This window comes from Macrobrachium rosenbergii, chromosome 37 (assembly GCF_040412425.1).
Source record: "Macrobrachium rosenbergii isolate ZJJX-2024 chromosome 37, ASM4041242v1, whole genome shotgun sequence".
Taxonomy (NCBI): domain Eukaryota; kingdom Metazoa; phylum Arthropoda; class Malacostraca; order Decapoda; family Palaemonidae; genus Macrobrachium; species Macrobrachium rosenbergii.
Window position 1 is genome coordinate 19770685 of NC_089777.1, and position 12038 is coordinate 19782722.

The 12038-nt window shown below is 36.1% G+C and overlaps 1 protein-coding gene across 3 annotated transcripts in view; it reads left to right on the top strand.

Moving 5' to 3' along the window:
• The window catches only part of LOC136825386 (irregular chiasm C-roughest protein-like), a 265139-nt gene that overhangs the window by 231515 nt on the left and 21586 nt on the right, over positions 1-12038 (top strand). For all 3 annotated transcript variants that reach the window (XM_067081668.1, XM_067081667.1, XM_067081666.1), the window contains exons 3-4: positions 2586-2698; positions 6307-6533. In XM_067081668.1, coding sequence (XP_066937769.1) covers positions 2586-2698; positions 6307-6533 — 340 coding nt within the window. The remainder of the gene's footprint in view (positions 1-2585; positions 2699-6306; positions 6534-12038) is intronic.

Below are 12038 nucleotides of genomic sequence, written 5' to 3' on the forward strand. Positions count from 1 at the left end.
TAAACGAAGATAATGATAATATACTGATATTATAGGAACATTTAACAATCTCCTGACCAATACACTATAGCAAAGTTGTACAATAACCTATATAACTTTAATATGCACATTTCCTCTGAAGTGTTTAGTCGTAACCTAATAACTGTCTGACCGATTGATTTCAAAATTCCTTACAAAAATCATTTAATAACAGACGTTTCTTACCCCCTCCATTCTCTTCGTCCCTACTTGTTTTCGCAATCATTCGTCTCCTTTTTTGCACGATGTTTTTGGATTTCGTAGTTGATTTTTTTTTTTGCATTTCGTGATCTTTTTCCATTTCTCGATTTTTTTTTTTTTTTTACATTTCGAGATCTCTTTGCACTTTGCTGTCTTTTTGTATCTCAGTCTTTTTTTTTTTTTTGCATTTCACGATCTCTTTTTTATCTTGATCTTTTTGCATTTTTAGGTTTGTTTCCATTCCGCGAGCCCTCTGCATCTCACGATCTTTTTTTTTTTTTTTTGGCATCCCGCGATCTTTTTTGCATTGTGCCATCTTTTTTGCATCTCAAGATCTTTTTTGCATTTTGTGATCTGTTTCCATTCCGCTATCCTTCTGCATCTCACGATCTTTTTTTTTTTATTTCTCGATCTTTTTGCGTTTCGCGGTGTTCTCTTGCTTCCGCGATCTTTTTTTGCATTCAGCTGTCATTTCTTGCATCCGGCGATCCTTCTGCATCTCACGATCTTTTTTTTACTTTCCGCTATCATGCATCACGCAATCCTTCTGCTTGAGACGATCTTTTTTGTATCCCACGATCTCTGTTTGCATCTGACGATCTTTTTTTTTTTTACACCTGACGATCTTTTTTTTTGCATCTCACGATCTTTTTTTGCATCTCGCGATATTTTCTAGCATCACGATGTTTTTTGGCATCTTACGATCTTTTTTGCATCACAATCTTATTTTCATCTCTCGATTTTTTTTTGCATCACGATCTTTTTTTTTTATTTGCCTCTCACGATCTTTTTTGCGTTCAAGATTTTTTTTTTTTTTTTCATCTCAATCTTTTTTTGAATCTCACGATCTTTTGTTTGCATCCCGCGATCTTTTCTTGCATCTCACGATCTTTTTTGCGTTCAAGATTTTTTTTTCATCTCAATCTTTTTTTGAATCTCACGATCTTTTGTTTGCATCCCGCGATCTTTTCTTGCATCTCACGATCTTTTTTGCATTCAAGATTTTTTTTTTCATCTCAATCTTTTTTTGAATCTCACGATCTTTTGTTTGCATCCCGCGATCTTTTCTTGCATCTCGCGATCTTTTCTTGCATCTCACGATCTTTTTTGCATTCAAGATTTTTTTTTTCATCTCAATCTTTTTTTGAATCTCATGATCTTTTGTTTGCATCCCGCGATCTTTTCTTGCATCTCACGATCTTTTTGCATTCAAGATTTTTTTATCTCAATCTTTTTTTGAATCTCACGATCTTTTGTTTGCATCCCGCGATCTTTTCTTGCATCTCACGATCTTTTTTTGCATCTCACGATCTTTATTTTTTCATCCCGCGATCCTCCTGCATTCCGCCATCCATCGTCATCATCTGGCGCACGCCGCAACAAAAGATCTTTTCCTAAAGACAAACAGACACACGTACGTACACACACACACATCCACAGATCAGAGGCATCCCGCCTGCCGTTTTTATCGCCCGTTTTATTGCAGGCGGCTAAACTCTGCCATTGTCGCGTCCGGCCTGCCTGATATATCACTTTATCTCCCCTCCTCTCTCTCTCTCTCTCTCTCTCTCTCTCTCTCTCTCTCTCTCTCTCTCTCTCTCTCTCTCTCTCTCTCTCTCTCTCTCTCTCGAATTATTGCTCACCCACACAGTTTATTCGCTCTTATCTTCTTCTCCTTCTTCTTCTTATTCTTCTTTTGCTTCCATTGTTCAGTTTTCTATTCATCTTTCGGTTGAGAGGGACAACACAACAGATACGACATACCCCTTGTTCTCTCTCTCTCTCTCTCTCTCTCTCTCTCTCTCTCTCTCTCTCTCTCTCTCTCTCTCTCTGTAAGTAACAACTGTAGTCATACACTTGTTACTTAAATCATTAACCATTACCGTTGTTACTCTAATCATTTCTTACTTAAATCATTTCTTACTTGAATCACTTGTTACTTACATCATTAATCTTTATCCTTGTAACTTTAATCACTTCTTTCTTTGATCATTTGTTACTTAAACCATTAACAATTACACTTGTTACTTAAATCGTTAACCTTTACTCTTATTACTTAAATTACTAATTACTTATATCATTAACTTTTACCCTTGTTACTTTAATCACTTGTTACTTAAATCATTAACATTTACACTTGTTACTTTTATCACGTGTTACTTAAATCACTTATTAATCAAATCATTAACCTATACCCTTGTTACTTTAATCACTTGTTACTTTAATAATTTGTTACTTAAATCATTAACCTTTACCATTGTTAATTAAATAACTTTTTACTTAAATCATTCACCTTTCCAGCCATGACGTCATCAACTATATGTGACCTCATTTTGACCTCTCTTCCTCTCTTCCATGACCAACAGAGTGATCAACAAAGTCGGTCACCTGCAGTGGACCAAAGACGGCTTCGGTCTAGGGACCGAACGAGACCTTTTTGGATTTTCCCGGTACGCCATGATAGGCTCAGATGATGAAGGTAAATGTTTTCTATTTTTTATATTTTTTGTTTTTTTATGTATGTATTTTTATTTTTATTTCTCATATTTTTATATTTACACATTTTTATTTTCATTTTGTATATTTTCGTATTTTGTATGTGTTTATATTTATTTTCGTATTTTGTATATTTTTAATTTTTATGTTTTATATTTTTATACTTATATTTTTTATTTTTATTTCTCATATTTTGCATATTTTTGTTCTTATACTGTATATTTTATATTTTATTTTTATTTTGTATATTTGTATATTTCATATAATTATTTTTTTTTTATTTTTTTTTATATTTATATTTTTTTATTTTTTTATATCTTGTGTATTTTTATATACATGTAACCACAAGTAAGAGAGTATTAGCTTCTTGTCTATTTAGTCTTTATGTAATCACAAAATTCTACAAATCTATACATATAAAATATATATTGCATGTTGACTGACCCTTCAGATCGTTTAACAAATAACAAATTTACGCGTTCCTGGAACGTCGGGTTAAATTCAGTTAATCATAACAAACAAGATGTTAATGTATATTCACATAACCCAGGGCCGTCCAACCCCCATGCCAAAAGTGGCCCGTTTGATTTTGAAAGTGGCCCGCTAGAGAAAAATAAGTAAAAGTGTGTTTGTCTTTTGTGTATAGGTACATACACACAGGTGGCCCCCATGACTTTTTGTTTACTTTCAAGAGTGGCCCTCAGACTAAACAACTTGGATGGCTCTGACATAACCAAATACAACAAAATTCTAATTCCATATTAAAATGATCCAATAATTCAGCGAACTATTTAACTTCTGTACTATCAAACTACAACAATCGGTGACGGATAGAATTAAAAAAAAAATAAAATGTGTATTTAGTAACCGATTATTATCTCTGTGGCGTCGCATGACCTGACCCCACCCGCTATCGTGGCCCTAACTGGCCTAAATTATACAAGGCGAAGAAGGCATACCTGTTCATTATCATCGCAACTTCCGGCGGATTACGTCAGGTATAGTGACGGCTCTGCCTATCACAATCAAATTGATAGTGCAGAAGATCTCGTATTTATTTTCGGAGATAAATGCACTAGGCCTATTTGTGGGGGATAGTGTAGGCCTATTGTTATCGTTGCAAATCTTCTTCTAAATGGTTTAGGCCTACTTCGTCCTTGTATGGCCGCCGATTTCAATTGAATGATCCCAAGAGTATTTATTCGTAGACCTATTATTATCGTTGCGAATCTTCTCCTTAATGGTTTAGGCCTACTTTGTCTTTAGGCCTGCCGATTTCAATTGCAGAGGTATTTATTCTTCTTCACGAGTGAAAAATTTGAAGGGGCCTCCAAAGTCCATATTTTTCTTATTTTTTCAAATTTTCTGAGTTGATATTTTATCTAAGCCAACTTTTTGAATTAAAGATTTATTGACTGTAGGTATTTCTCGAACAACCTTTGAATGCTTAATAGCTTAAAATTGTAGATTTCTGGCTATTTTTATATTTTTATATATTTATTTCTATAGTACTTCACTTTCCAGTGCTCTCTCATCTAAATCAACTTTTTGAGTTTATAGATTCGTTGAAGTATTTCTCGAACAACGTTTGGGTACGAAATAGCCCGAAATTGTTGATTTCTGTTGATATTAATTAAATTTTTGTAGTCTGGGAAACATTTCCATATTATTTCTCTTTCCATTATTCTGTCATCATCATCTTGGTTCTGAAATCCTTTCTATTCTACATCATTTTTATCATTGTTACCAATAATAAAATTGTAGATTCCTATTTTTATTCATTTTTCGTTTTATTTATTTTTTTCGACAAATGTCGGATTACTTCACATTCCATTGTTCTGTCAATATCATCATCATCATTGCTCTGAAATCCTATTGGTTTAATTTTGATCATTACCACCTAAGATATATCGTTTCTATTTTTCCGAAATCCTAACATCCTATCAGACAAAATCCTAAGTCTCTATTTTACCATCATTATTTTGATAATTACCTCCTAAAATATACCCTTTCCCTTTTTCCGACATCCTAACATCCCACCAAATAAAATCCTAAAAAATCCTAAAGCTCCATTTCACCATCATCATTTTGATAATTACCACCTAAAATATATCATTTACCTTTTTCGGACACCCTAACATCCCACCGAACGAAATCCTAAGCCTACATTTCACTCGCAACTAGGAGTGACTTTCCCGTCCTTTATGCCCTCGTGCAAACCTGACAGGCCCTTGTATGTTTCGGACAAGTTTTGGACAATGTCCGTCTGACATGCAAACCTGCAATTCGCCTTCCGTTCTCCCACGAACATTTCGTCCGGAGCACTTCGTCTTTTAGTAAAATTTAGTTGCGGGAGTGTGTGACAGGCACCTCAAATCCTGGTTCGCTTATTATTCTGAATAAGCTTTCGGAAGCGAAATTCGCCTAAAAAAAAAAAAAAATAAAACTAACGAATTAAGTTTCTGTTATTCGGCTGCGACTCGAAATAAGCTGGCGGTTGCGAAACACTCCTCAAAAACGAATGAATTACCGTCGTTCGTCGAGCGGAGGATAAGCCGGCATTTGTAGTAGTAGTAGTAGGAATTAGAACCGTCGCGGATATATTCGTAATGTATTCATGCGCCTGCTCGCTGACTTGCATGAGGTGATCTTCACAGAGCCTTTGCTTCTTCATTGGCGCTGGAAAATTTAAATCGTTCGGAATTGTTTAATGATTAGCGTTGTCCGGCGGGCCTCCATCTTTTGGGGATTATCAGCGCGGAATGTTTTGGAGTGAAAAATGAGCGTCGGGCATTTGAATATGACTGAATAGATGTTTCTCATTGCTGAGTCTGGAGGTAATTAGAAGCAGTTGAGAGAAAGAAAAGAATGATTAATTCCCAGGTCAGTTTTTAGTTTTCTGTAGAAGAAAGCTATTGTGCCGGCTTTGTCTGTCCGTCCGGAATTTTTTTTTTGTCCGCCCTCAGATCTTAAAAACTACTTAGGTTAGAAGGCTGCAAATTGGTATGTTGACCATCCACCCTCCAATCATCAAGCATACCAAATTGAGCCATCTAAGAGATCTATTTATCCCAAAATCTGGAACCGCCTAAACCTTTTACCAGAAATTTGAACGTCATTCCAAAATCTGGAACCACCTAACCCTTTTGCCAAAAACCTGGACCTTATTCCAAAATCTGGAATCATCTAACCCTTTTACCAAAAATCCGAACGACATTCCAAAATCTGGAACAACCTAAACGTTTTACCAAAAACCTGGACCTTATTCCAAAATCTGGAATCACCTAACCCTTTTACCAGAAATCCGAACGTCATTCCAAAATCTGGAATCACCTAACCCTTTTACCAAAAATCCGAACGTCATTCCAAAATCTGGAACAACCTAAACGTTTTACCAAAAACCTGGACCTTATTCCAAATCTGGAATCACCTAACCCTTTTACCAAAAAATCCGAACGTCATTCCAAAATCTGGAACAACCTAAACCTTTTACCAACAATCCGAACATCATTCCAAAATCTGGAATCACCTAAACCACTCAACCAAAGACCTGAACGCCATTCCAACTCACCAACCTCATTCCATCCCCAGGAGACTACAGCCTGCGAATCCATCCAGTTCTTCTAGAGGACGACGCCCTTTACCAGTGCCAGGTCTCGGCGGGGGACCAGGTCCCCGGTATCAGGTCCGGGGCGGCTCGGCTGACCGTATACGTCCCTCCCGAGCCGCCGGAAGTGAAGCCTTCCGTCCTGCGAACGACGGCTGGAATGACCGTCTCGCTGGAGTGCGAGAGTCGCGGAGGGCGCCCCGCTCCTGAGGTAGGGACTCTTGTTATTATTATTATTATTATTATTATTATTATTATTATTATTATTATTATTATTATTATTATTATTATGCAGTAGGGAGCGTTATTATTATTATTTTTATTATTATGAGGTAGGAAATATTTTTTATTATTTTTATTATGAGGTAGAAATATTATTATTATTATTATTATTATCATTATTATTATCAGGTAGGAAATATTATTATTATTATTTTTATTATTATGAGGTAGAAATATTTATTATTATTATTATTATTATTATTATTATTATTATTATTATTATTATTATTATTATTATTATTATTATTAGTGCCTGTTTCTAAGCAGGTCAAATTTTTCCCGTAGATTTTCACTGATCTCCAATTTAGTGACTAAAAATAAGAAAGTAGCTCGAGAAGTTTTATCAAATCTGTCTGGCATCGAAAACCAAGCATCCCAGAATATTTTACTGTAGTGGGGAAGCCCCTTAATGAGTGTTAAAACCAGCTTTGCATATTAATTAACGATACGTTAAGACTCTCTTCACAGAAGTAGATGCATTTAATTTTGTGTTCTTTATGCAGAAATAGATGCATTTAATTTTGTGTTCTATTTAATTTGTGTTCTGTATACAGAAGTAGATGCATTGAATTTTGTGTCCTTTATACAGAAGTAGATGCATTTCATTTTGTTTTCTTTATACAGAAGGAGAAGCATTTAATTTTGTTTTCTTTATACAGAAGTAGATGCATTTAACTTTGTGTTCTATTTAATTTTATGTTCTTGAAAGCTCTGTTCAGTGGCCTGTGAAACAAATAATTTATTCAAATTACCCTCAAGAACTTGTAAATTATTCATGCTGTAATGGAAAAGGCAGTTATTTTTAAAACCGTTATGCCACAGAGAGTTATCAACTGTAACTGACAAATAAACTGGCTCACAGTTTGGACCAAACAGTTAAAACAATTATGCCACAGAGAGTTATCAACTGTAACTGACAAATAAACTGGCTCACAGTTTGGACCAAACAGTTGAAACAGTTACGTCACAGACCGTTATAAACTGTAACTGTCAAATAACTGCAATGAGACTAAAAGTATTCGACATCTGACCAAATAACGTTTGGCCTGACCTCAGTCCACACAGGCTATGCAGCATACCCATCATGCCATAGTTAGTGGACGGGTGCCCCCATTTGTGCAAATGGGCATGTTGCCAAAATAAATGAGCAAAGGCTAACAATTTTTATTGGGGGTCCTCGTTGTGCCCACATTAAGTGACTTCCGAGTCATGCAGTTTTTGGAAGGTAGTGTCAAAATCATCGTCTTCTTCTTCCTCTTCTTCTTCTTCTAAGTCTTCCTGTTCTTCTGCTTCTTCTTCTTCTTCTTCTTCTTCTTCTTCTTCTTCTTCTTCTTCTTCTTCTTCTTCTTCTTCTTCTTCTTCTTCTTCTTCTTCTTCTTCTTCTTCTTCTTCTTCTTCTAAGTCTTCCTCTTCATTTTTATTCGTCTTCCTCTTCTTCGTGTTCTTCTTCTTCTTCGTGTTCTTCTTCTTCTTCTTCTTCTTCTTCTTCTTCTTCTTCTTCTTCTTCTTCTCTCTTACGAGGGAATTCGGCGTTTGAGCCTCGCTTGCATGCACAAGGCACACGTCATCTTTAAAAACGTAGTCCCGTGGGAGAACGAGAGTTGTAAGCTTAAAAAAAAAACACACGAAAAAATAGGGAGCAGAGAGAAAGTGGGAAAAATGGGAGAAATAAGGAAAAAGAAAACTCCTGGGGGGAAAGCGAGTGACAAGAAAAGAATGGAGGTCGAATATGAACCAAGTCTCCGGAGAGGTCATTGGATGCTGCGTGTATTTTAAAATTTTAGTTCGTGTGTGTGTTTTGTTTTGGGTTATTCAGCACGTATATTCATGCTTGCTTTTATCGCTGTTGTGTGCCTGCGGGAGAAGGATTAAGCACGGTCCTTAAGGAGAGTATGGGAGAAAAGGTCCTATTGGTAATGCATATCCTCGGTTTGGGGTAAGAGCAGAAATTACCTATTGCAATGCATATCCTCGATTTGGGATAAGGGAAGAAGGTTATTACAAAGATATAATTATTACCAAACTACCATTCATTTCATCAGCTGATGTAAGGAACCACAGACTCCCCAAAAGGTCTATCTTTCGCTCTTCTATTTCCCCCTCCCCTTCCACTTCCCCTGGGGAAGGAGGGCGAGGGGGGAAAGGGAGAAAAAAATAAATTATTATTACCAAACTACCATTCATTTCATCAGCTGATGTAAGGAACCACAGACTCCCCAAAAGGTCTATCTTTCTCTCTTCTATCTCCCCCCTCCCATTCCACTTCCCCTGGGGGAGGAGAGGGAGGGGGAAAGGAAGAAAAAAGAAATTATTATTACCAAACTACCATCCATTTCATCAGCTGATGTAAGGAACCAAGACTCCCAAAAGGTCTATCCTTTTCTTCTCCTCCCTCCCCATTCCACTTCCCCTGGGGGAGGAGAGGGAGGGGGAAAGGAAGAAAAAAGAAATTATTATTACCAAACTACCATCCATTTCATCAGCTGATATAAGGAACCACATACTCCCTAAATGGTCTTTCTTCCTTTCTTCTATCTCCCCCCTCTTCCCCTCCCCCTGGGGAAGGAGGGGAAGGGGGTAAGAAGAAAAAAAAAAGATTACCATTGCCAAACTATCATTCATTTCATTAGCTGGCATGAGGCACCACAGAACCTCCCCAAATAGTCTAACTTTCTCTCCTCTACCTTCCTCTCCCCTTCCCCTCCCCCTGGGGAAGGAGAGGGAGGGGAGAAAGGAATAAAAAGATAGATTATTATTACCAAACCACCATCCATTCCTTCAGCTGATACAAGGAACAGCAACCTCCCCAAATGGCCTGCCTTTCTTTCTTTCTTCTATCTCCCCGCCCCCTTCCCCTGGGGAAGGAGGAAGGAGGGGGAGGGGTTGGGGTAAGAATAAGTATCCGAAATCAATAATCGTTGCATTACTGATAATTATCTCCGGGAAAAACCAAAGACCACGTGAGTTTTTCCCAGAGGTAAATTAGCTCTTTCTTGTTTTTACCTCTTCGTGTGATTACTTTCATTCCGGCGAATAAAAAGTTCAAGTCCAGAAAGTTTAAAAAAAGAAACATATGTATACCCTGCTTTTGGTTTTTTTTTTCTCTAAATCCAAACTTCGCAAGAAGTAAAAACAAAAATTTTGTTTTTGTAGATCCAAATTTCGTAAGATCTAAAAAAAAAATTCAGTTTTTCAATTTTTTTTAGATCCCAACCTCGCAAGAACTAAAAATAAAACTTTTTTTAGATCCAAACTTCGTAAGATCTAAAAAAAAATTCAGTTTTTTTCATTTTCTTTTAGATCCAAACTTCGCAAGAACTAAAAAATTTTTATTTTGTAGATCCAAACTTCGTAAGATCTAAAAAAAAAATTTTTCAGTTTTTTATTTTTTTTTATTCAAACTTCGAAAGATCTAAATTTTTTGTAGATCCAGACTTCGTAAGATCTAAAAAAAAACTTTAGTTTTTTCTTTTTTTTTTAGATCCAAACTTCGCAAGAACTGGAAGTTATTACGAGTGGTTGCATGTTTTTTTTTTCCTTTTTTTTTTGGTTGCTAGTTTTGAACAGTGTTTCTTCATTCTTTAGATGACAGCTCTCGTCTTCAATGCATACCCGTTGCCTGACACTGAGGAGATTGTCTTGAGCTGTGGGCTGGGAAAAAAATTACTGGAAAGAGGTTGTAACATCTTTCAACAATGGTTTCATTCTTTAGTAACAAATTACTGAAAGTGAATAACATTTCTTTATTAAGCTTGTACACCAAGAAAGACATATAGGTGTGTATGTTAGTTTTGTTGGCAGTGAGACTGGTATACATAGACACTTACACACTTGTATCTACACATACACATAAACAATTTGACTGGTACACGTAGAAACTTAACATACATACATACATACACACAGAGATGTGCTGTGTATGTCAGCTTGGCCGATTTTTAGTTCTTTAACACTAACACTTCAAGATTGATATACATAGAAACTTACACACGTGTACATACACATACACACACAGAGCTGTGGTGTGTATGTCAATTTGACTGATTTTCTGGTTACTTAACAAATAACGAATGGTACACACAGAATCATACACACGTGTATCTACACACACACAGCTGTGTTGTTTATGTCAGTTTGCTGATTTTTGGTTACTTAAAACCTGAAGATTTAAACAAGCAAACACTTGCGTACACACACACACACACACACACACACACACACACACACAAACAAAAAGCGTTTGTTTAATAGGATGATACCGAAGCAACAAGACAACAGGATTTATCTTTAGGAAGCCAATTCATGTTGCGTATTGAAATATGTGTTTGTTATTCAAATTTCTCTGAATTTTAGTTTTCTGCAAAAGAAGACTATTGTGCCGGCTTTGTCTGTCCCTCCGCACTTTTTCTGTCCGCCCTCAGATCTTGAAAACTACTGAGGCTAGAGGGCTGCAAATTGTTATGTTGATCATCCACCCTCCAGTCATCAAACATACCAAATTGCAGCCCTCTAGCCTCAGTAGTTTTTATTTTATTTAAGGTTAAAGTTCGCCATAATCGTGCTTCTGGCAGCGATATAGGAGAGTCCACCACCGGGCAGTGGTTAAAGTTTCATGGGCCGCGGCTCATACAGCATTATAACGGAAGATAGATATATTTTCTGTAGCCTTGATTATACGCTGCAGTAGCTGCACAGAAACCTTTCTTCGGCGCATTTTTTACTAGTTTTATAATTCTTATTCCCAAACTATACCTTCGGTACACCATCACTGATCAAACGCGTGGGGAGATTCAGCCACAGATGAGTCGCTGTTATTTGTAATGGAAGTCTCTTGCCGGACGAAATCACTCGTTATTGTGCATGTCAACCTTTCCTATTGCAAGCATGCAATCAAAAGTTTATGGGACGGTAAAAAAAAAATATGAAAGCTATGTATTTTTTTTACTTTTTTGACGTTTTGTGCATTTTTGTATTTTTGTCTATTTTTGTCAAAATTGAAGGGATATTTTTTTATAAGTTTTTTTTTTGACGTTTTGTGCATTTTCATATTTTTATCCATTTTTGTCAGTATTGAAGAGATATTTTTTTATAAGTGCCATTTTAAATTTTGAAGGAATATTTTTCTGGACATATTTTTCAATTTTGATTAAATATTGATGTGTATTTGCAATTTGGATTTAATATTTTTGTGCCTATTATTTTTCAATTTAGATTTAATATTTTTTGTACATGTTTAATTTTCAGATAGGAATTTTAAATAGAAAATGTCTGAAGGGTTGGTTATATAGGAAAAGTCAGTCTTAGAGAGAGAGAGAGAGAGAGAGAGAGAGAGAGAGAGAGAGAGAGAATGATGGCCTAGTAGAGATAAAAATGGTACTATAGTAAAACTTTGTGTAGGTATGTGTGTGTGTGTGAAAGAGAGAGAGAGAGAGAG